Consider the following 24,449-nt stretch of genomic DNA (forward strand, 5'->3'; position numbering starts at 1 on the left):
TCCATAAAGACAGATCAGTAATTGCCTGGAGGTGAGGAGAAGGGGTAACAGTTACCTGAGTATGTGGTTTCTTCTTGGGATGATGACAGTGTTCCAAAATTGATTATGTTGATGGTTGCAGAAGTCTGTCAACATACCTGAATCACTGAATACTTTAGATGGGTAAATTGTATAGTGTATGAAATAAATCTCAAAGTTGCTTAAAAATGATTATGGTTATTCAAGTCTGGTACTTCATAGCACATTTGAAGTTTAGGAATGTTATTTCTCAACATATTTAACACCTCATCTAACAGACAAAACACTTGGAAAATGTCCATACTCAGATTATTTTTTAGTAATAGCTTTAGGACATAATTCACATACCATAAATTTCACCCTTTTAAAGTGCACAGTTCTGTGGCTGGTAGTATAGTCACAGTGATGTGTACGATCATCAACAACTAACTTCAGAATATACTGTCACCTCAAAAAGAAATCTTACCCGTTAATCTCTCCCCAATCCTCTTTTCCCTACACCTCTGGCAACCTGCTAATCTATTTTCTGTCTCTATGGATTTGTCTATTCTGAATATTTCTATGAGTAGAATTATCCATTATGTGGCAGACTTTTGTGTCTGGCTCCTTTCACTCAGCACGTTTCCAAGGTTCCTTTGTGTTTCAGCATGTATCAGTGTTGGTTCCTTCATACCACTGAATGACACTCCCACTGTACCACATTTTATCCAGTCATGAGTGAATGAATATTTGGGTTGCATCCACCTTTGGGCTATTATGAATAATGATGCTATGACCATTCTCACATTGATTTTTAAAGCTTTCTTTCTCTATAAAATTAATCTATTTCAGAAGAGCCTGGGTAGCTCAGCTGGTTAAGCGTCCAAATCCTGATTTCAGTTCAGGTCATGATCTCAAGGTTGTAAGGTCAAGTCTTGCATCAGGCTCTGTGCTGGGCATGGAACCTGCTTGGGATTCTCTCTTTCTCTCCCCCTCTTCCTCTCCTCTGTCCCTCTCATCCCCTCCTCTCTAAAAAATAATTAATCTACTTTTAACAAATTCTACATGAAAATTTTATTTCTTGTAAAGCAATCTCTTGATGCAGGCTTCAGATTTCAAAGTTAGAAAAAAGAAATACTTTCTATCAATTATGCTCATTGAACTCTTGGGATTTAGGAGAAGTTCAAGCAAACTAATTCAATGAGTTTTAATTTTAATACAACTCTAAGGAAAATACCAGAATATTTGGGGGGGGGGGGGGTTGGGAGTAGGGAGGGGGCCTCCACTATGTTGATACACTGTATTAGAGAAAGCAGGGAGAAGTGTTAAAAAACTTCAAATATAGCTATCAAAAATATGCATTGCACGTACGGTAAATTTACAACAAAGGAGCCATGAACATACAATTGCTAAAGGACAGTCCCTTCAAATGGTTCTGGGAAAACTAGACAGCCAACAGTCACATGAAAAAGAATGAGATTGGACCACCATATGACACCATGCACAAAAATTAACTCTAAATGGATTAAGGTTTTGAACCTAAGACCCAGAAGCCATAAAACTCCTAGAAAGAAACACAGCCAGTAATCTCCCTAACATGTGTCCTGGTGATGATTTTTTAGATTTGACCCCAAAAGCAAAAAATTAAAAACAAAAAGTAAAAAACAAAACAAAACTGAAATGCTTCTACCCAGCAAAAGGAACTATCAACAAAACAAAAAGGCAACCTACTTAAAGGAAGAAAATATCTGCAAATTGTGTATCTGATAAGAGGTTAATATCCAAAATATTGGGGACCCTGGGTGGCTCAGTCAGCTAACCATCTGCCTTTGGTCGGGTCATGATCCCAGAGTCCTGGGATCGAGTTCTACCTTAGGCTCCCTGTTCAGCAGGGAGTCTGCTTCTCTCTCTCCCTCTGCCTCCCCCTTAACCCCCCCACCACTCCTGCTTGTATACACGCATGCACTCTTTCAAATAAATAAAATTCTTGTAAAAAAAAATCAAAATACACAAAGAACTCCTACAAAGAACTCAATAGGAGAAAAACAAACAACCCAATTAAAAGATGATTAGGAAGGGGTGCCTGGGTGGCTCAGTCAGTTGGGCATCCAACTCTTGGTTTCAGCTCAGGTTATGATTTCAGGATTGTGGAACTGAGCCCCGCTTCAGGTTCCAAGCTCAGCATAAGTTTGCTTGAGATTCTCTCCCTCTGCCCCTCCCCTGACTTGAGCTGGCACTCTAAAATAGAGATCTTTAAAAAAAAAATTTAAACAACAAAAAAAGATGAGCAGAGACTCTAAACAGACATTTTCCTAAAGAAGACATTTAGATGGCCAATATAAACAACAAAAAAAAATGTTTAACATCACTAATCATCAGTGAATGTAAATCAGAACCACAATGAGATATCACCTCACATCTCTGAGAATGACAATTACCAAAATAACAAGTGTTGGTGAGGATGTGGGGAAAAAAGGAAATTTGTATACACTGCTGGTGGGAATGTGAATGGGTACAGCTATAGAAAACAGCATGGATGTTCTTCAAAAAATTAAAAATAGAACTACCATATGATCAGGCAATTGCACTTCTGAGTATTTATCTGTAGAAAACAAAATACTAACCCAAAAAGGTATCAGCACACCTACGTTCACTGAAGCATTATTTATAAAAGCCAAGATATGGAAACAACCTAAATGTCCATTAGTGGATGAATGGATAAAGAAACTGTGGTATATATACAATGGAATATTAGTCAGCCATAAAAAAGTGGGAGGAGGATATTGCCATTTGCAACAACATGGATGGACCACAGGGCATTATGCTAAGTAAGTCACAGTGAAAGACAAATACTATATGATTTTACTTATCAGAATCTAAAAAAGGAAAACCAAACTCAAAGATAGACTGATGGTTGCCAGATGCAGGGGGTAAGGGATGGGAGAAATGAGTGGTGATCAGAAGGTACAAACTTCCAGTTATGAAGTAAATAAGTCATGGGGATATAATGTACAGCATAGTGACGGTAATTAATACTGTACTGCATATGTGAAAGTTGCTAAAAGATCTTATAAGTTCTTAAAAGAAAAAAATGTAACTGTATGGTAACAGATGTTAACTATACTTACTGTGATCATTTTGCAATATATATGGATATTGAGTCCTTATGCTGTACATCTGAAACTAATGTTACAAATCAATTATACCTCACTGTTTTAAAGATTTTAGGTAATCTCCACAGCCGACATAGGACTCAAACTCACAAACCCAAGATTAAGAGTCACATGCTCCATCAACTAAGTCAGCTAGGTGCCCCAATTCTACCTCAATTTAAAAAAAAAAAAAAAGTTCCATATTCTTTTTTAAAACTAGTGACTTAAAAGGATAAGTTTTAATCATCCAATATTCATATACATGGAAACAAAATTTCCCAAACTTGGGCAAATAAAAAAAGTAGTCCCCAAAATCCAAATTTTTAAAGAAGATTTTATTCATTTATTTGACAGAGAGATAGCACAAGTAGGCAGAGCAGCAGGTAAAGGGAGTGGGAGAAGCAGGTTCTGAGCAGGGAACCTGATGCAGGGCTCCATCCCAGGGCCCCAGGATCATAACCTGAGCCAAAGATAGCCATTTTACCCGACTGAGCCACCCAGGTGCATCCAAAATCCAAATTTTTACTGAAAAATATCAACAGAAGTACATCTGAAAAATGATGCATGATTTCCTAAGATCATAATAAACTTAGAGCAAATTTAAGGTTAGATTTGATGATTTTTAAAGATTTTCCTTTATTTATTCAACAGACAGAGATCACAAGTAGGCAGAGAAACAGGCAGATGGTGGGGGCGGGGGGAGCAGGCTCCCCGCTGTGCAGAGAGCCCAATGCGGGGCTCGATCCCAGGACCCTGAGATCATGACCTAAGCCGAAGGCAGAGGCTTAACTCATTGAGCCACACAGGTGCCCCTAGATTTGATGTTTTTAAAAACAATTATTTCTAAACAAATTAAAGACATAATACCCAATATTTAATTAACATTTACTATGTACCATAGTTCCAAAAGTTTTACTTTTATTAACTCATTTAAATTTTCACAAAGATCCTATATGGTAGGTACTATTATAACACCTCTTTTTAAAGATGGAAAATCTGAGGCACAGAGGTAAATAAGTGCTATATACATACACTTATATAAAAACATCATGAAAAAGGTACAAAAACACACCACAAATTCAACAAAGTTCACCCTACAATGAAGCCCACAAGTCAGCAAGTCCTACTCATGCTTGCTAAACCTCTACAAGTTTTAAGAAATGTCATTCTTAGACATGAATTGATAGCCAATTACAACCTGAGCTTTGAGATCTGATCGGCACAAAGGACAAAGATCAAGACAGAAGGGAAAAAAACTTGAGACAAAAACAAAGAAAACCTTAAAAAGAACTATAAGATCCTCGGAAAAATATACTTCCTTGTAAAGCAAGAAATGAAGGCTTCAAAAAGGAACATTCAGAGAAAAATAAAGGACTCTTAAAAATTAACAGCAAATTAAATATTCAATAGAAACATGGGAAGAAGGATTTGAAGAGATCTTTCCAAAAATGGGAAGGTCAAGTAGAGATACCTAAGAGGGAACATAGGTGAAAAAAAGATAAAAGAATTAGAGAATCAATCACGAAGGTCTTTTAACTGGTCACCTGGAATTCCAAAAAGATAAAACTGAATAGAAATGCAGAGCCACATGCAGATTTTTTTTTTTTTACAGAAGCAATTCACAAAGTAAAGTCTTAAAGATTTTTTTCTTTTGCCTTTTAAAAAAGATTTGAAAGAGAGAGCATGAGCACAAGAGCACAAGTGGGAGGGGCAGAGAGGGAGAGAATCTCAAGCAGACTCCATGGCTGAGCCACACTAAGCAGGGCTCAATCCCACCACCAGGAGTCACGACCTGAGCCAAAACCAAGAGTCAGATGCTCAACTAACTGAGCCACCCAGGCACCCCTTAAAGATTGTTAAGATGTGTTACACATTAACTGCTACATGTAACTAGCAGTTAATCCAAGGTAACTGAATACTTAGGTACCCCGAAGTCTCTGAAGTTGCCACAAGAAAAGCCTGTTTTATAAATTAACTGGTACTTGCACATTCCATGTGAATTTAGAAAGCTGGAAAGGCTTTCTAAAAAAAAAAAAAAAAAAAAAAAAAGAGTTAAAAACAGATTATCTATAAAATGATTACTTTGCCTGAACCCAGAGAACTGAGATGGCATAGCAACCAACTACAGGCATACCACATTTTATTGGGCTTTGCAGATCTTTTTTTTTTTTTTTTTAACACAAATTGAAGGTTCATAGCAATCCTGCATCCAACAAGTCCATCTGAACCATTTTTCCAAACAGCATTAGCTTACTTTGTATTTGTGTTCCATTTTGCTTATTCTTACCTTATTTCAAACATTTTCATGATTTTTTTATTTGCTATAATGATCTGTGATCAGTTTGGAGGCACCATGAACCATGCCCACAGAAGACAGCAAACTTATCAATAAATGTTGTGTGTGCTCTGACTGCTCCAGTGACCAGCCATTCCCCATCTTTCTCTCCAGGGGCCTCCCTAGTCCCAGAGACACGATACTGAATTTATGCCAATTAGTAACTCTACAACGACCTCCAAATGTTCGTTCAAGTGAAAGGAAGAGTCATACTTCTCTCACTTTAAATCAAAAGTCAGAAATGATTAAATTTAGCGAGGAAGGCAGGTCCACAGCTGAGACAGGCTATGCTCTTGGGCCAAACAGCCAAGTTGTGAGAACAAGGAAAGTTCTTGAAGGAAATTAGAAGTGTTACTCCAATGAACACATAATGATAAGAAAGTGAAAGCCTTATTGCTGGGATGGAGAAAGTATGACTGGTCTGGATAGAAGACCAAACCAAACCCTTGATTCCCTTAAGCCAAAGGCTAATCTAAACTCTCTTCAGTTCTGGGAAGGCTGAGAGAGGTGAGGAAGCTGCAGGAGAGAAGTCTGAAGCTGAAGGATGGTAGATGGTGAGGTTTAAGACAAGAAGCCACCTCCATGACATCACAGTGCAAAGTGAAGCAGCACGTGCTGATGGAGAAGCTCAAGTGACCCAGAAGCTCCAGTTAAGATCATTAATGAAAAACAGATTTCTAATCTAGATGAAATGGTCTTATTTTGGAAGAAGATGCCATCTAGACTTTCACAGCTAGAAAGAGAAGTCAACGCCCGGCTTCAAAGCTTCAAAGGACAGGCTGCCTCTCTTGTTAGGGACTACTGCAGCCGGGGACTTTAAGTGGAAGCCAATGTTTATCGACCATTCTGACAATCCTAGGGCCCTGAAGAATTATGCTAAATGTGCTCTACCTGTGCTCTACAAATGGAACACCGAAGCCTAGATGACACCCACGTTTGTTTACAAATGGTTGACTAAATATTTTAAACCCAAGGTTGAGATCCACTGCTCAGGGAAGAAAAAAAAAAAAAAGATTCCTTTCAAAATATTACTGCTCATTGACAAGGCACCTGGTTGCCTAAGAGGTTTGATGAGGATGTACAGTGAAATTGAGGTTGTTTTCATGCCTGCTAACACAACATCCATTCAGCCCAGGGATCAAGGAATAATTTCAACTTTCAAGTCTTGGGACTTAAAAAATACATTTCATAAGGCCATAGCAGCTACAGTGATTCCTTTGATGGATCTGAGCAGAGTAAGTTGAAAATCTGGAAAGGATTCACCATTCTAAATGCCACTAAGAACATCTGTGATTCAGAAGAAGCAGCCAAAATACTAACAACAGTAATTTAAGTTTGGAAGAAGTTCATTCCAGCCCTCATGGGTGACTTTGAGAGGCTCCAGACGTCGTGGAGGAAGTCACTGTGGATGTGCTGGAAACAGCAAGAGAAGCAGCATTAGAAGTGGAGCCTGAAGATGTGGGTGCAAGGCTGCAAGTTCATGGTAGAATATTCAGAGATGAAGAGTTGTCTCTTATGGAAGAGCAAAGAGAGTGGTTTCTTGAGATGGAACCTACTCCTGGGGAAGATGCTGTAAAGATTGCTGAAATAAGAACAAAAGGTCTAGAATAGCACATAAACTTAGTTGATGATAGCTGATGATGGCAGTGTTTGAGAGGATTGGCTCTATTTTGAAAGAAATTCTACTGTGGGTAAAACATAACCAAACAGCATCACATCCTACAGAGAAATGGTTCGTGAAAGAAAGACTTCATCTGTGTGGGAAAATTCATTCTGTTCTATTTTAAGAAACTGCCACAGCCATCCAAACCTTCAGCAACCACCATCAACATGGACGTAAGAACCTCCACCAGCAAAAAGATTAGATTCACTAAAAGACCAGATGACAGTTAGCATTTTTTAGCAATAAAGTATTTTTAATTAAAGTATATACCTTGTTTTGTTAGATATAATGCTATTGCACACTTAATTGACTACAGTGTAAATGTAAATTTTATATGCACTAGGATACCAAAAAATTCATGTGACTTAACTTTTTTATGATATTTGCTTTATTGAAGTTGCCTGGAAACAAGCCCCCAGTATCTTTGAGATAGGCCTATAGTAAAATCTAAGGAAACTGCCTCCAAATAAGCACTGGCTCACCTATGGTAGGTATAGCAATACGAAAGGGACTGCCAAACAAGCAGATAACAGAATGCAGCTGAAATTTCTAACGAATTGCTACAGGCGGACACAATGGCGTGAGAACACAGAACCTCTGCGAACCACACATGTAAGGGAAACTCACACCCTCCTACAGACTCCTCCTGGTGCTTTAAAAACAAAAAACAAACAAACAAAACCGTGGTGGGTAAGATGGAGGTTCAGGCAGGTGACCGGAGAAAGCCTTAGCCTCAGTGGTGCAGGCCCAGAGTAAGGAGCTGCCACTGCTGCAGAAAAGGCAGAAAACCCCAAGCAAGCCTTTCTGCCTTATGTTAATAAGAATAACACTGCTGTGAGAAGGGCAGCAAATCTTTCATGCAGAGGGCACAGTGAAGATCCTTTCATCCAAGGAGAGGGACAGGAAACGATCAAGGATCCATGCCATGAAAGGTCTACTGTTACAGGAGAAGCAGGATCACTGATGAAACACAATCTAAGAAACCCCTGTCCCTTAAGCAGGGCCACAAAGCCTAAGATGTAGGCTGGACCAGGACAATGCAACTCACTCTGTCCTTTCCTCCTACTCCAAGACTAGCAAGTGCTGAGAACAAGCAAGAGTAGTCCATTAATGGGGGAGAAGCAACAGCATGGAGAGAAACACTCTCTGAGGCACAGGGAACACTAGGAAGGCCGAAACCTTAGGGTGAATCAAAAACAAAAACAAACAAAAAACCTTCAGAAAAATCATCCTGCAACTTACGCAAAGGCAATACTGAATTTCAAAATAGAAATCTGAAGCCAGTGGTGCACTGAAGGTAACCATGGCAACAACAAAACCCAAGCTTAGATCTACTCTAGACTAGACTGAATCGACCTCCCACACTAAGAGGTGGGCCCATTTCTAGACCCAATACTATTTACCTCTGTCTCTATTAGTTTTTTATGGAATGTTAAAGAGTGTATAAGCTATCTCACACACACACACACACAAACAGAATGATCCGCTACCAAGAGACAAAGTGTTCAACAGAATGACACAGAACTGACCAAGATGTTGAAATGATCAGATAGGAAACCTAAAATAACTATGATTATTACATCAAAAGGTCTAGTGGAAAAGGTGGACTACATACATAAAGGAAAATGCTAGAAATAAAAATCACAGTAACAGAAATAAGGAATGCCTTCGTTGGTATCAGTAGACATCAGGGCACTGGTCAGGGAAGATCAGTAAACTTGAAGACAATATTTGGCTAATCTCTATTGACCTACGAGGAAAAAATGAAGAGAGGGAGAGAAATGGGGCAGAAAAAAGAAGAAACAGAACTGAGCACCCAGTAGCTGTGGAATGATATCAGCCTAACAAATGTGTATTAAGCTACTAAAGAATTTGTATGATGGGGGCACCTGGGTGGCTCAGTGGGTTAAAGCCTCTGCCTTCGGCTCAGGTCATGATCTCAGGGTCCTGGGATCGAGCCCCACATCGGGCTCTCTGCTCCGCAGGGAGCCTGCTTCCTCCTCTCTCTCTGCCTAGTTGTGATTTCTGTCAAATAAATAAAATATTAAAAAAAAAAAAAAGAATTTGTATGATGCAGTAGCTTCTCAATCCAGCAAAAACGAGAAAAAAACTACACACACATGCACACACACACACATAAAAATGACAAAAGTAGTATTAGCTACCATGTGCCCATGTAATTTGCCCTCAGGAATGCCATGTTGTTAGCCATTTCTGGAACTCTCTGCAGGCCAGTCCTTCCAACCTTGTCCCTGTGAACTCACTGCTCAGCACTCTAATTGCATCCACCTGGCTTCTGATGTTTCGGTGTCACCTCCAGGCCTCTAATGTTTCAGGCTCCTATGACATATGTTCCCAGCATATCCCACTGCCATCAGTAAACCAGGTCTGCAATGTCATTTCCTAATGGCAGCTGTAGACTTCAGAGGATAATACTCAGTAAGGTTCTCGGTCCCTGAAGCAAGTAATACATTTTATGTTAACTAAAAAAAAAAAAGGTTCTCGGTGATGTTGGGTGCCTTTTCTACCAGTCATTTCTTCCCACTTTGGTAAATGATGTATCCTCTAGGCCCTGCCAGGCACAAAATCATCCAGTATGATCTTATCTACTATGTCCAATCTAGTAAGCTGTTCATTTAAAACCTCTACTCTCTGCAATGGCATTTCTGGTATTTTGACACCTATATGGGGCCACTGTTTTGTCTATGCTGCTAGGAACCATCTAAGTGAAAACTCAATTCATACCACCAAAAAAGTCAGTGATGAATGGTCTGACCCTGAAGACAGTTGTTGAGGAAGTCATGACACTTGGTCCAGTTTCTGCACCTGAATCAATTTTGGACTGAAAACTATAAAAGGAGAGACCAGATTCTGGAAGGAAAGATTTTGCAACACCAAACCAAATGTACACAGCCATGAATTCCCTAGACTATTTCCAAAGGGACAAATGACAATTTACTCAAGTAACTACACTGGGGAAAGTTGAATATCCAAACATTCAGGAATTGTTAGGTATAAGGTTCAAGTTGACACGGATGCCAAGAGACCTAAAGTGTCATCTGGCTCCTCACTTAGAAAGGGGTCATACATGAGAGCGAGATAATGAAACCCTGGCCCAGGTCTGGCTCACAGTACATGCACTGGGTCCACAATCACATCCAGTAGTCACCCACCACCCATCCCCAGCCCATGAATACATAATTGGAATAGACACACTTAGCTGTTGGCAAAGTTTCATGTGGCTTCCTTGGTCTATAGGGTAAGGGCCAAATGGAAGGGCCAAAACTGCCCTCCCCCATCCCTGGCCAAGAAAAAAAAATCAAAACTAATATCCCATATGGGTTGGAATGGCAAAAATCAGTGCCATCTTTAAAAACCTCAAAATGCAGAGGCACCTGGGTGGCTCAGTTGGTTAAAATGTCTGAATCCTGATCTCAGCTCAGGCCTTAATCTCAGGGTCATGAGCTCAAGCCCTACATTGGGCTCCTCACTGGGCATGGAGCCTACTTTAAAAACAAACAGAAAACCTCAGAGTGTAGAGCTGATGGTCCCTATCATATTTCCATTTAATTCACCAGTCTAACACTGCAAAAACCAGACAGAATGTGGAACATGACAGTGGACTTTCATAAATTCAAACAGCCCTTATGATCACCACTCTGCAAAACAAGCTGTTTGCTAGGCAAGTTAATATTACCTGAGGACATGGAACACATCAACTAATGTGATGTAAGTATTCTTCTCCTTTCCAATTAGGAAAAAAGATCAAAACTAGTTTGTATTCTCATGGACAAAGTGTACAGTACACTACATTACAGTACAGTACAGAGCCATTTGGCCATCCTTCAGATCATCACACTGGTCTACTTTACCAATGACATCATGTTAATAAAACCAGATGAGTAAGCAGAGACTAGAATGTTGAAAGCCTTGGTAAGATGTAATGCTCCAGGGAGTAGAAAATAAATCTTAGGAAGAATTCAGGTAAAAAGAAGTTACCATGTTAGTAACTTTTTAAAGGTTCAGTGGTCTGGGTAATGCCAGGACATTGTCTCCAAAGTAAAGAACAAATTATTCTATCTTGCACTTCCAGAAACAGAGAAGGAAGCACAGTTCCTGACCAGCTTCTTCAGGTTCTGGAGCAGCATAATCCACACCTAAGGATATTGCTCTGATCCATACGCCAGGAGATGAGAAAGGGTGTCTGAACACTCAGCTCCCTATCAAAAGAGAGGCAAGAAGAGTTACCATTTTAGCAGAGATAACTAAACTTGATCAGAAGAAAGTAAGACTATATACAAAGGGGAAATGAAGGAGCATATCTGGCATGCAAATGGTACACTTAACTGTCTCTCAGTATTCCCTCATCCAATTTGACAATAAATGAACAAGTGTGAAAACCCCAAGCTTAGGAAGAGCATGGCCTTCTCAGATCTCCAGTGATGAGGGCCTGAGTCAGAGCACTGGATAAGCCATGAAGACAGGATGTGCTGGCCAAGAGGAGGGTGTAAACCGAATGAACAGTAGAGGAGAGGAGATGAGGATTCATTGGTGGCCCAAAGGTCAACTACAGCAACAGGAGTTATAGTCTGTCCCACTATCCTTCCTCCTCTAAGTTTGTCCTAGAGGGAGAGGCCCACTGGAACCTGAAGGGGCTGCACCCAGAAGCCCATGAAGAAGCAAATGTGAACAGAATAAAGGGTGGGCTGTGGTCGAAGCTGTGCTGGACAGTCCAGCCCGGTCCTGAGGAATAAAGGACTTAGTACCCTAGATGTTGGGAGTGCCCAGGAGGCAGCCACTACCTTTAGTCACTCCAGGGATCGCCTCAGCTGACAAGTGGTGCCTCACACAAATTCACGTCCCTTCCCAGGGCAGCCTGTACCTGCTGACTGACCATCACCAGGGCTGAGCTCTCTCACTTCAAACTGGGACAGTTCTGAAGGTCACCACTCCGGCAGAGCTCCCCCCAGTTGGCTCAGGTATCCCCTCAAGAGTGCATCATAACTCAACTTCAGTCTCTACCCACTCCTACTAGCCTCCTGCCCTCCCACCAAGTGTGATCCCACAGCACTCCAATTAACCTGTTGCACACTCATCTCCAGCCCACCTGGCTTCCTGGGAAGCCTGAATTGTAAGAAATGGCAATGCTTCTGCCTATATTTCAGAGTAGTCATTTTCTATTAAATGAAACAACACGTCAGATCATTTGTGGAGTGCCGGATACAGAGTAGGCATTTAATACATAAGCATGAGAGATGGTAATTTAAGGAACAAGATAGATAAGCTTACATAAACCTCAGGATTATATGTATCTTCTATATGCCAGGTGATAAATACACAATTTCTGAGGCACACAACATAGGAAGCATTCATTTTAAGTATATTCTCAGTTCTGCTAGAAAACAGTAAGGCAACACAAAGGTCAGTACCACAATCCAATTATTTACTGTACTGATCATATCCGTATTTTATAATGATCATGAAAGTCATAAAAACTTAAAAGAACAAATGCTAAGTATATCTTAAAATTCTGGTATGTTAATTTTTATTAACTAACACTAGGGGTCACTAATTACCAAGAAAAGCGGGGAGGTCCCTCACAAAATTTTGGAAGATTTCCATTCCAAAGAACAAGAATGTAAAGTTCTTTAACAAACCAAATCCTTTTTCAACTCATTCTAGTTATTAAATCACAGAATCTCACTACCATATTTTAAATTATATTCATGTTAAGGATCACACCAGAACAGATAATTGAATTCTTTTCATGAGCACAATTAGAAAATTCAACTTTCTGCAAAATTCAATCACGCTTAAATATTAAACACACAAATTTTTTAAAGTTTGGTGAGGTACCAATTTAGCTTCAGCAAAATTTTCTAATACAAGAGATAATATGATATATATGATAATGTTCAAATCAAACTAAGGCCTAATTTAGCATAGTCTCATGCTTGAAGTTCAAGAATCCAGCAGAAACGGACAAATATGTGAAGAACCAAGTACAGACAAATGAGCTGGTCTGATATAGGTATTCAGAGACGGGCAGAAAGACGTGTGGTATGCTGGTCAAAAACACAAAAACTGAAATGTGTTAATTCCTGGAAAGCAAGATTAACACAATCTAGTAGTAAGACATGAACGACAGTAACTACAAGGTAGAAGATAAAAGAAAATGACGTAATATGCTCAGGAAATCTGGAAAAGCATAGCTTTCTTCTAGCTACAGCAAGTCAGGAAAGAACTTACAGAGACAGCATCTGAGCTGCACGGTCAAGAATGCCATCTCACCACCATGGTCCAGAGAACTTGCTTACACAGAACAAAAACGAGTAGGGAAGGGCTATGAAGGGAAAGAGCAAGTAGTTCGTGTAAGGATCAGGCAAATTAAGCCATCTGCAGCTCATTTCTGAAATCCCATAAAGTATAACAATTTACCCACTACTTTTATTTTTTACCATAAAAGGTACATGTTTCTCAGCTTTAAAAGACTCTGTATCTGGTTCACAAGTATCAACATATGAGTAGATAGACTGTAATGGTGTAAAACACACTAAATCCAACATGCTTATTAAGCACATACTTACAAGGTTCATTCATGGTAATTTACACAATCAGTTAAATCTCAGAATGGTAAGTGTGAAATAATAGAATAAATTTACTGACTTGCGATAAATGCACATAAATCTTAGTACAGGATTTTAAAATAATTTTTAGGGATATTAAACTATGGTCAGTAATCAAATAAACCCCATATCACACATAGTTCACATAGTTCAAATCATTCAAATAAATGGGGAAAAAAATCAGGAGAAGGGGTAAAGCAATTTTTGTCTAGGGTGCTGTGAAGAGATCAGAGAACTGTCATTCTGAAAAAGGAGTGTAAAACTGAACAAAACTAATCATTCCATGGTGCTGGGTGTTCAATAAAGACAAACAACAAATTGAGAGGCATATTCAACAGAACTAGGATATCAGGGGAGCTCATCAGCCATCGTTAGCCTTGAAACAGCAGGCTATTCCCATCTCTCACCCAACCCCAACTCCTAATACCATCACATTGAGGGGACAGGATTTCAACACATGAATTTTAGGGGGACACAGTCAGTCTAACAGAAACCATGCTAGAATATTAAAACAATTTTTTAAAAAAGAGGAGAGCTATCAGCAGGGCTGGCATATTCCAGATTTCACAGATGAAGACCAGACAAATTAATTAAAAAAAAGAAAGCAGACAAGTCAGAATTGAGTTGCTAAATGCATTATAAAAAATGTCCAGTTGTAAATAAAACTTGTCAGACATGCAAAGAAACAAAACACCCATAATGAGAAAATTGCAGATAATAGAAATGGACTGTCAGTGGGCCTGTACATTAAATTTAGCAGATAAAGAGTGCAAAGCTGTTATTATAAATATGCTTAAAAACTTTAATATCCAGAGAAATTAAAATTTTACACTAAAAGGGGCGCCTGGGTGGCTCAGTGGGTTAAAGCCTCTGCCTTCAGCTCAGGTCATGATCCCAGGGTCCTGGGATCGAGCCCTGCATTGGGCTCTCTGCTCAGCACGGAGCCTGCTTCCCTCTCTCTACCTGCCTCTCTGCCTACTTGTGATCTCTGTCTGTCAAATAAACAAAATCTTTAAAAAAAAAAAAATTTTACACTAAAGAATATTTGTGTAACACAAAAGAAGGCAGTAAAGGAGGAACAAAAGAACAAAAAACCCAAGACCTACAGAAAACAAATGCAAAATCAAGGATCTAAATCACAAATTACTAATTAGATGTGAATTAATTAGATGTGAATAGACTAAACACTAAACCAAAGGCAGAATTGTCAGACTAGATAAAAACACACAATTGATGAGGTGGCCAACAGACACATGAAAAGATGCTCAATATCACTCATCATCAGGGAAATGCAAATGGAAGTCACAATAAGGTATCTTCTCACAACTGTTAGAACAGCTAAAATAAAGAAGACAAGAAATAAGTGTCGGCGAGGATGTGGAGAAAAGGGAACCCCCATGCACTCACTGTTGGTAGTAATGTAAATTGGTACAGCCACAGTGGAAAACATTAAGGAGGTCGCTCAAAAAATTAAAAATAGGAATACCAAGTGATCCAATAATTCCACTATTGGGCATTTATCCAGGGAAAATAAAAACACTAATTTGAAAAGATGTAGCCTTATGTTTACTGCAGTGTTCTTCCCAGTAGTCAAGACATGAAAGCAACGTAAGTATTCATCAACAGATGAATGGATAAGGAAGATGTCTCTCTCTCATGCACGTGTGCACGTGCGAGGAGTATTACATAGCCATAAAAAAGGACACAATCGTACCATTTGTGACAACATGGGTGGACCTAGAGGGTATTATGTTAAGTGAAATAAGTCAGACTGAGAAAGACAAATACGCTATGACTCCACTCATAAGTGGAGTCTATAAAAAAATGAATGAACAAAAAGCAGAATCAGAACTATAAATACAGAGAACTAATGATTACCAGCAGAGAAGGGACTGGGAAGGGTAAAATGGGTGAAGTGGAGAGGGAGATACATGCCTCCAGTTATGGAATGAGTAAGTCACTGAAATATAAAGAGCATAAAGGAATACAGTCAATGATATTCTAATAGGGATGTAATGGGACAGATGGTAGCCTCACTCGCAGTGAACATAATGTAAGGTATAAACTTGTCAAATCACTGAGTTGTCCACCTGAAACTCATGTAACATTGTGTCAACTATACTTAAAACAATCTTCACACAATTGAATTATATGCTGTCCACAAGAGATAGACTTTATATTCAAAGCTAGAAGTTGAAAATAAATGTATAGGGGTCCCTGGGTGGCTCAGTTGGTTAAGTGACTGTCTTCAGCAAAGGTCATGATCCTAGAGTCCCAGGATCAAGTCCCACATCATGCTCCCTGCTCAGAAGGGTATCTGCTTCTCCCTCTGACTGTTCCCCTTCTCATGATCGCTCTCTCATCTTCTCTCTCAAATAAATAAACAAAATTTTTAAAAAGAATGTTTAAGAAAATAAAGTTTAAAAGATACATAATGCAACCAGTAGCCATAAAACAGCTAGACTAGCTATATTATCACAAAACAAAGTGAACTTTATAACAAGTAATATTACTAAAAGCAAAAACATTTTATAATGACAAAAGAAGTTAATAAATGAGGAAGATATATGCTATGTAATATATTCCATATAACCCCATTACAAATGGATATGGGCCTAACAGGGTCCCAAGATTCATAAAGCAAAAACGGACAAAACTGAAACTACACAATTCCAGAATTATAGCTAGACTTCAATATCACATGCTCAATATCTGATAAAACAACAGAAAGTCAGTTAAGTATAAATGATTTGAACAACCTTATCAACTCACCCAATGGACATTTATAGAACAGAATATACAGCTTTTTCAAGCACTCAAAGAACATTCTCCTCGATATATCAAATGCTATACCACAAGTTAATTCCTAATAAATTTATTATTTTAAGTAGGCTCCATGTCCAGCACAGAGCCCAACATGGGGCTTGAACCATGACCCTGAGATCAAGACCTGAGCTGAAATCATGAGTCAGACACTTAACTGACTGAACCACCCATGCACCCCCCCATAAGTGTTAAAAGAATTTCATATTCTTCAATAAATAATTCAAAGTATGTTATCTGATCATAAGAGAAATAAGAAATCAACAATGGAAAGGAATTTGGAAAAATTTCTTAAAATTGTTGGCCAAATATGTGGCAGACACACTTCTAAATAACCCTTACTTCCCGATGGGTCAAAGAAGAAATAATAAAATGTCAGAAAATATCTTAAAATGAATGAAAAAACACAAATGTCAAAATGTATTACTGGGTATACAGCTAAACAAAAGTTTCTAGCTTTAAATGCCTATACTAGAAAAGAACAAAGAACTCAAATCAATAAGCTAAGCCTTCATTTTAAGGAAAAAAAAAAACCCAGAAAATTAAAAAGCAGAAAAGAGAAATAAGATCAGAACAGCAATTAATGAAATAAACAGAAAAAGAATATCAATAAAATCATACATCAGCTCTTAAAGAGCAACAAAATTGATAAATCCTTAGCCAAAGTAACCAAGACAAAAAGATTACATAAATTGGCCAGAACAAATGAAATAGGGGCTATCATTACCAACCCTACAGATATGAAAATCACAGGAGAATATTATTAAAAACTTTATGCCAAGAAATTAGACAACTTAGGTGAAATGGAAAAATATCCAGAAAGACAAAATAATCAAAGTAGACTCAGGAAGAAACAGGAAATCAGAACAGACCTACATAAAATAAATTGTTTAAATAATTTAAAATCTTCCCCCACACAAAGCCCTAGTATAGATGGTTTACCTGGTGAATTCTATCACAGATTTAAAGAAGTAATAATACCAATCCTTCACAAACTACTTCATAAAACAGGAGAATAGAACAGTTTCCAACTCATTCTATAAGGCCAGTACCACTCTCTTATTAAAGTCAAATAAAAAACTCAAGGAAACAAGACTATAAAGCAGTATCGCTCATGAATACAGACCAAAAAAAAATCCTTAACAAAACATTAACAAACAGAATCCAGAAACACATAAAAACAATTATCCAATATCAAGTGGAATTTACACAGGAATGCTTAATATCCCCAAATCAATTAATGTAATATACCATATTAATAGATTAAGGAAAAAAGTCACATGATCATCTCAAAAGACAGGGGACTAGCATCTGACATCCATTCATAAAAACTTTCAACCAGCTAGAAATAGAATAACACTTCCTCAACCTAATAAAGAACATCGAAGAGAAACCCACAAACACCATACTTATTGGTAAAATACTAAATACTATTCCTTTAGGATCAAAAAACAAGGATTTCTGCTCTCACCATGTTTACTCAACAGTATACTAGGATCTAGTAAAATAAATAAGAGGGGAGAAGAATCCAGATTGGAAAGGAAGAAGTAAATTTGTCTTTACTTCAGATGATATAATCCAGTGCATAGAAAACCCTAAGAAATTTACAAAAGCCTACTAGAACTACTGAACAAGTTCAGCAAGAACACAGGATACAGATCAACAGCAAAAGATCAACTTGTCTTTCTATACAGTTGCAGCAAGAAATCAGAAAAGGAAATTAAAAGAAAAATTTCATTCAAAATATAATAAAAAAGAATTCAATGCCTGGAAATACATTTAACAAGAGTAGAAGATCTGTATGTTGAAAACATCAAAACATTGCCAGGAGAAATTAAAGATCTAAATAAAAGCAGAGGTATTTCATATTCATGGATTGGAAGACTCAATATTGTTAACGTGGTCATTCTTCCCAAAAGGATCTATAAATTCTAGACAACACAACGTCAGTCAAAATGCTAATAGGTTGTTTCTGTAGAATTTAACATGACCCTAAAATTTATATGGAAATACAAACTTTTCAAAAAAATACCTATTGGGGGGGTGCGGTTTGCAGAGAGAATCTTGAGCAGACTGAACACTGAGTGCAGAGCTCAGTGGCGGGCTGGCTCTCATGGCCCTGAGATCACCATCTGAGCCAAAACCAACAGTCAGACACTTAACCAGCTGAGCCACCAGGCACCCCTGGAAATACAAACTTTTGACTACAGATAGCCAGGATAATTTAAATCACAGTTGGAAAACTCAGACCACCCAATATCAAAACTTAATTATGAAGTTACTCTGATAAAGACAGTATAGTACTGATAAACAATACAGATCAAAGGGAACACAACAGAAAGTTTAGAAATTTATGGTCAATTCATTTCAACAAGAGTGCCAAGACAACACAATGAGAAAAGAGTCCTTCCAGTAAACAGTGAAAAGATTAAAAAATGTGACACAGCCATAAACTGGAATGTTAACCAACCATAAAAAGGAAAAAATTACTGATACATGGATGCCATAGCATGGATAAACTTCAACAGTATCACACTAAATTAAAGAAGCCAGACACAAAAGTTTGTATGATTTCATTTACAAGAAATTTCTAGAAAAGACAAACATCCTAGAGAAAGAAAGCCAACCAGTGGTAGCCTGAGGCATGGGAGAGCAGCAGGGAATGAACAGGCCTGAGGAAGCTTCCTAAGCTAGTGGAAATGTTCTAAAACTGGATTGTAAGAGCTATGTAACTGTGTAAATGTACCAAGAACCACTGAAATGTGCACTTACCATAGGTGCGTTTTATGCAACATAAAATTATACCTCGATGAAGTGGGTTTTTTTTGTTTGTTTGTTTGTTTGTTTTTAAAGAAACAATCCTTAGAGGACAGGAGCAGGGACTGAAGGAGCTCCTATCAGGATGCCAGAGTGGAAGTACCTGACCTCATTGTTCATTCTAAGAGCTTGTGGCCTTTTGATCCAAAGTGCTGGTTTATGTATTTCTTGTGGCTTTGCCCAGTTGCTATTCATAGGCTCATAAAAAACATGTGACTACTCTTACAAATATTCCAGCTGCAAACACTGAACATGGAATATATTCACCTTTCGTCCTGTAAAGGCAGCTCGATGAAGTGGAGTGTCTCCCATGTCGTTCAATACATTCACTTCTGCACCAGCCTGAAAACGTGAAAACTTTAGACATCTTTCACATGTCAAGAAACATACAAAAGTGAAAAAAATTCCTTAAAAAGATACTAAATATTTTTTTAATTTATTTTTAAGTAATCTCAACACCCCGTGGGGCTCAAACTTACAACCCCAAGATCAAGAGTTGCATGCTCTACTGAATGAAGTAGTCAGGCACTCCAAAACATATTAAATATTTCAAAATTAAAATAATGTTAGTATTCATTGGTTGTCACTACTAAAATTCAATTTAATTCATAGAAAAACAGTAAAGCTTCCTTAAAGGTAAAAGTCTACCTGATACATTGGAAGAGTCAAAAGCTATTTTCCTTCAAAAATCTATAGACCTTCACTCTACTTTAGAAACCCTCACTGAAAAAAGAACTGTCTGAATAAAATACCGAATTTTCTCCAATTTAATAACTTTCAGTAAAGAAAAAGATCCCACTATTGAAACATACAGCCCAATTTTAAGACACAAAACACAATTTTAGAAATATCAATGTGAAAAATTATCACAGAATTGAAAAATGTGAGATCTTAAATCATGTGGTGCTCATTAAGAGATTCTAGCATCATTTTTGAATTATTTAGGATGTTTGGTTATTTTTTCAACTACTACATTAAAAACTTTTATCTTCGCATTAATTCACACATTCACTTTTGTAATTTTAAAGAGTCAATAGGAAAAGCAAATGATTAAAAAAAAGAATTTTAATTGATCATCAGACTAACCTAATTCATGTACTTAGCAAAGAAAAATTAAGTGTGTTAGTGTTAAATAAGCCATTATGGTTAGTCAACTTTTCTAAGACTTTCATATTTTCCATAACAGCAATATTTACTTTATTCATTTAAAAATTAAAGCTATAAATATACCTTTAACAGATCCTGGACCACTTGTCTATGTCCAAAATAACATGCCAGATGAAGAGGAGTCCAACCTAAATTAGACTTACTTCTTCCTAAAAATGGAAAAATATAAGGCATTTTTATTATTTAGGTAATTTTATAATAAAATTTCTCTTTACCAAGATACTTCCATACACTGGTCAATCTCCCCTTCACATCGCACTGCTGATGAATGAGAGGCAAGAGATAGGACATAGTCAGAATGTAATAAGTATAACATTACTATATTATAATTAGAACCCACAAGGCCCAGTTCTGATGCCACTTTCCTAACTCAATGTCCTTATCCTTAGAAGGGTGGAGGAAGAGATCATGGTTCCATTGAAAGTGGATGATCCCTAGCTGGCTCCAGGGTTCTGAGTCTCTACTGTCTCATCATCATGTAGCAAGGGTCTGGTTCTCTCAGCACAGTATTTCATGAAAAGCACCTCTGTGCCAAGATAAGAGGGTGGACAGAAAGAGGGAATTAAGGAATCTTTCCTGCCGCGTTTGGAAAGCTGTTAGCTCTGCAAACAGTGACAGAAGATGGAGTTCTGATTCCAGATAAAATCTCAAGCAACAAGGATCTGGGTTACCAGAGTGGTAGAGTCCAACTAGGTAACAAGAACCAAAGTTGAGAGCAACGAAATGTTGGATCCTTGCTGAGGAGAGGTACAGAATAACTGAGTGCTACAAAAACGTACTATACAGGGGCACCTGGGTGGCTCAGTGGGTTAAAGCCTCTGCCTTCGGCTCAGGTCATGATCCCAGAGTCCTGGGATCGAGCACCACATCGGGCTCTCTGCTCAGCAGGAAGCCTGCTTCCTCCTCTCTCTCTCTCTGCCTGCCTCTCTGCCTATTTGTGATCTCTGTCTGTCAAATAAAATATTAAAAAAAAAAAAAAGGTACTATAGAGTTCAATTCAGAAAAAAACAAACATAGAGCACTATAGCCTGGAGCTGAGATGGCTCCAAAAGGTTATCAAAATCCCGAAGCAGGCTGAAGAGCATGCAGCCTCTCAAATTCCAAAGCCCAGCATCCTGGAGGGTCTACCAAAGCCCAGGAGCATGCTGCCCACGAGGGGACACTCCTCCAGAGGAGCTAGAGGTTTAATGGCTGCCCTCCTCACCTCCTGGATTTCAGATTTTGAGCCAACAGAAACCCCAGGCACCAGGCTCAGTGCAACAAGCCCCTGACAGCTCCCTTAAGGGCTGCTGCCACCAACAGTGTCCTGTGATTGTTTGCCACTTACCCAAACACCCACAACTATTTCCTCTAAAATGTATGCCCTCCGGAACTTGTAAGTAATTTGAGAATCAATAAATTCTAGAACCACAGTCTTTTTCATGGAATGTTTCTTTTACCTTCTGTCCTTAACTGAAACCTAGCTCCTCCTGATGAAAAGGACTCTCCTTTACCCCTCAAGTGGAGCCTCCCAGATAATTCCCACACTCCCACTGGTCCTTACCCAACAGAAGCCATGTGAACTTCCCCATAAAAATCAAATGCTGTCTCTAGTCAAGGACTCCACTCACACTACAACCCCTCTTTTGAAATTTCTGCATTAAACCTCAAGCACTTTACTGCCATTTACCAACCTCCCACCGCCTCGCCCTCACCAAGTAACTCCAGAAAACAGTCTTTTTCCCCATGCAAACTGTGCCACTGTCCTTGGGGTGCCTACTACTTATTTGGTATCCTGGTCTCTCATTTTCTCAGCATCCCTCATTCCCCACAAACTTTGCCTCTGTTCTATGTTCCATGCCCAGTCCCAGGGCTAGAGCCTGGATGTCATCATCATCTCTGAGCTCACAAACTACCCACTTTCCAGTTCGTTCACAAAGATATCCTCCAGCCCTGTTCAACTGAATCAGCCCTTCATTCTTTAACCACTTCTCATGTATGTAAACACCTCCGTCTTTACTTCCTTCAATGAGTTGAGCATTTTGTTTCTCACACTTCTTTGCCAATCCTCTCCGTAACTCTGTTGCAGTAGCCTACAAAAACCCCAAAGCTTGATAAGCACACTAGCTTGATTTTTCCGTAACATACCCAGGCTGCTGAACAGTGGTGGAAGAAAAATAACAGAACCCTGTGGACTCATGGCGACCTAACTCGGGATCTCCACTTCAGCTCGGCTCTAGACCCTGCTTGGCAATCCTTCTTATACTACCCTATTCAGGTGTCTCTCCTACATTCTATAACATGCACTTCAAGTCGCCCCTGTTCTCCTCAAGCCTCTTACCCAAACACCTCCCCTGAACAAAGGGCCTCAGTCTCTCAGCTTCACAATGAGAAGAAGGGCTTTTGTGGAATTCCCAGGGCTTCCTGGCGCCAGATCTACCACCACACCACTATCTACAGGCATTCTTCCATCCTTCCCTTCTGATGTCTGAGACTTCGCCAGCTCCTGTATCCTGGATTCCACCCCCTTCTTCCCAAGCATTCTTCTCCTTTATCATCCACCTCTCCCTGTTCACTTATGAGTAAGGAGGAAGTAAACACTCAGGTCTCTTCTGACTTACAAGCAAGAGCAACAAAAGCCTCTCTGATCCCATTCTCTGCTCTCCTCACTCTTGCCTCCCGCTCTGCCTGCACTTACTCTATCCACCCCCTTCATTCCTGTCAACCCTCCAGTCCCCATGGCAGACCAGGTTCATCTCCCACCATGTCATTCAAATGGGCCTCAAGTTTTAATCCACAAACGCTGTCACCGATACCCAGGGGCACTTTTCAGCTGCCATAGCACTGTGTCACTGGACAGCATGGCCCCACATACTTTCCAGGCTGCCACAGCCCTGCTATAGGATATAGAAACCCAATAGGATTTCTCTCTGCTTCTCTCCTTCGCCACTTCTCTCAGGATATTTTGCAAGTTCCACTGTCTAACAACTCCTTCATTACTGGTATCTCCAATAATGATATCTCCTGGCCCTTTTCCACTGATTTCACTGTTAATATACTACAGACTTCAAAATCCATATTTCCCTTTCCAACTCATTACTAAACATCTCCATTTGGTTGCTCAAAAAGTGCAAAGCTGAACTCACCTGTCATTTTATATATATACTGTTGACTCCTGAACTGTGTGGGTCCACTGACATATAAATTTCAGTCGATAAACACTTCAAATGTACTTTCCTTATGGTTTTCTCTTCTCTACCTTACTTTATTATAAGAATACCATATGTAGGGGCGCCTGGGTGGCTCAGTGGGTTAAGCCTCTGCCTTCGGCTTGGGTCATGATCCCAGGGTCCTGGGATCGAGCCCCGCGTCGGGCTCTCTGCTCAACGGGGAGCCTGTTTCTCCCTCTCTCTGCCTGCCTCCTCTGCCTACTTATGATCTCTGTCAAATAAATAAAATAAAAAAAAAATAGAAATCCTTTAAAAAAAATACCATATGTAAAACATATGTTAATTGACTATTATCAGTGAGGCTTCTGGGCAAAAGTAGGCTATTAGCAATTAATTTTGGAGGAGTCAAAGTTCTATGTGGATTTTTTTACTGTGCAGGGGGTTGATGCCCCTTTACCCTGTGTTGTTCAAGGGTCAGCTGTACACACTAAAACTACCTCTTCTCCCCCAACATCTATTTTCACAACGAATTGTCCTCATTTACCTTGTTTCTGAAGTCAGACATAAGCAACACTCTTGCCCCTTTTCTCTTTTTTCACCCCCCACATTCAGTTAGTCCTATTGATTCTACCTCATAAATGTTAATTATATCTACTTGTTGCCATTCCCATTGCTTCCACTCCCAGTTAACCCATAACTGTCTTCTTTAAGTTACTGTAA

At 39.0% G+C, this 24,449-nt stretch overlaps 1 protein-coding gene across 1 annotated transcript in view; it reads right to left on the reverse strand.

Annotated features, from left to right (window-relative positions):
• Positions 1 to 24,449, reverse strand: part of OSBPL1A (oxysterol binding protein like 1A) — a 231,211-nt gene that overhangs the window by 186,562 nt on the left and 20,200 nt on the right. The window contains exons 3-4 of the mRNA XM_046024703.1: positions 20,644 to 20,729; positions 19,681 to 19,755 (exon numbers count right to left, since the gene is read on the reverse strand). Of these exons, the coding sequence (XP_045880659.1) occupies positions 19,681 to 19,755; positions 20,644 to 20,729 (161 nt within the window). The remainder of the gene's footprint in view (positions 1 to 19,680; positions 19,756 to 20,643; positions 20,730 to 24,449) is intronic.

The sequence above is a fragment of the Meles meles genome, chromosome 12, assembly GCF_922984935.1.
Source record: "Meles meles chromosome 12, mMelMel3.1 paternal haplotype, whole genome shotgun sequence".
NCBI classification, from domain to species: domain Eukaryota; kingdom Metazoa; phylum Chordata; class Mammalia; order Carnivora; family Mustelidae; genus Meles; species Meles meles.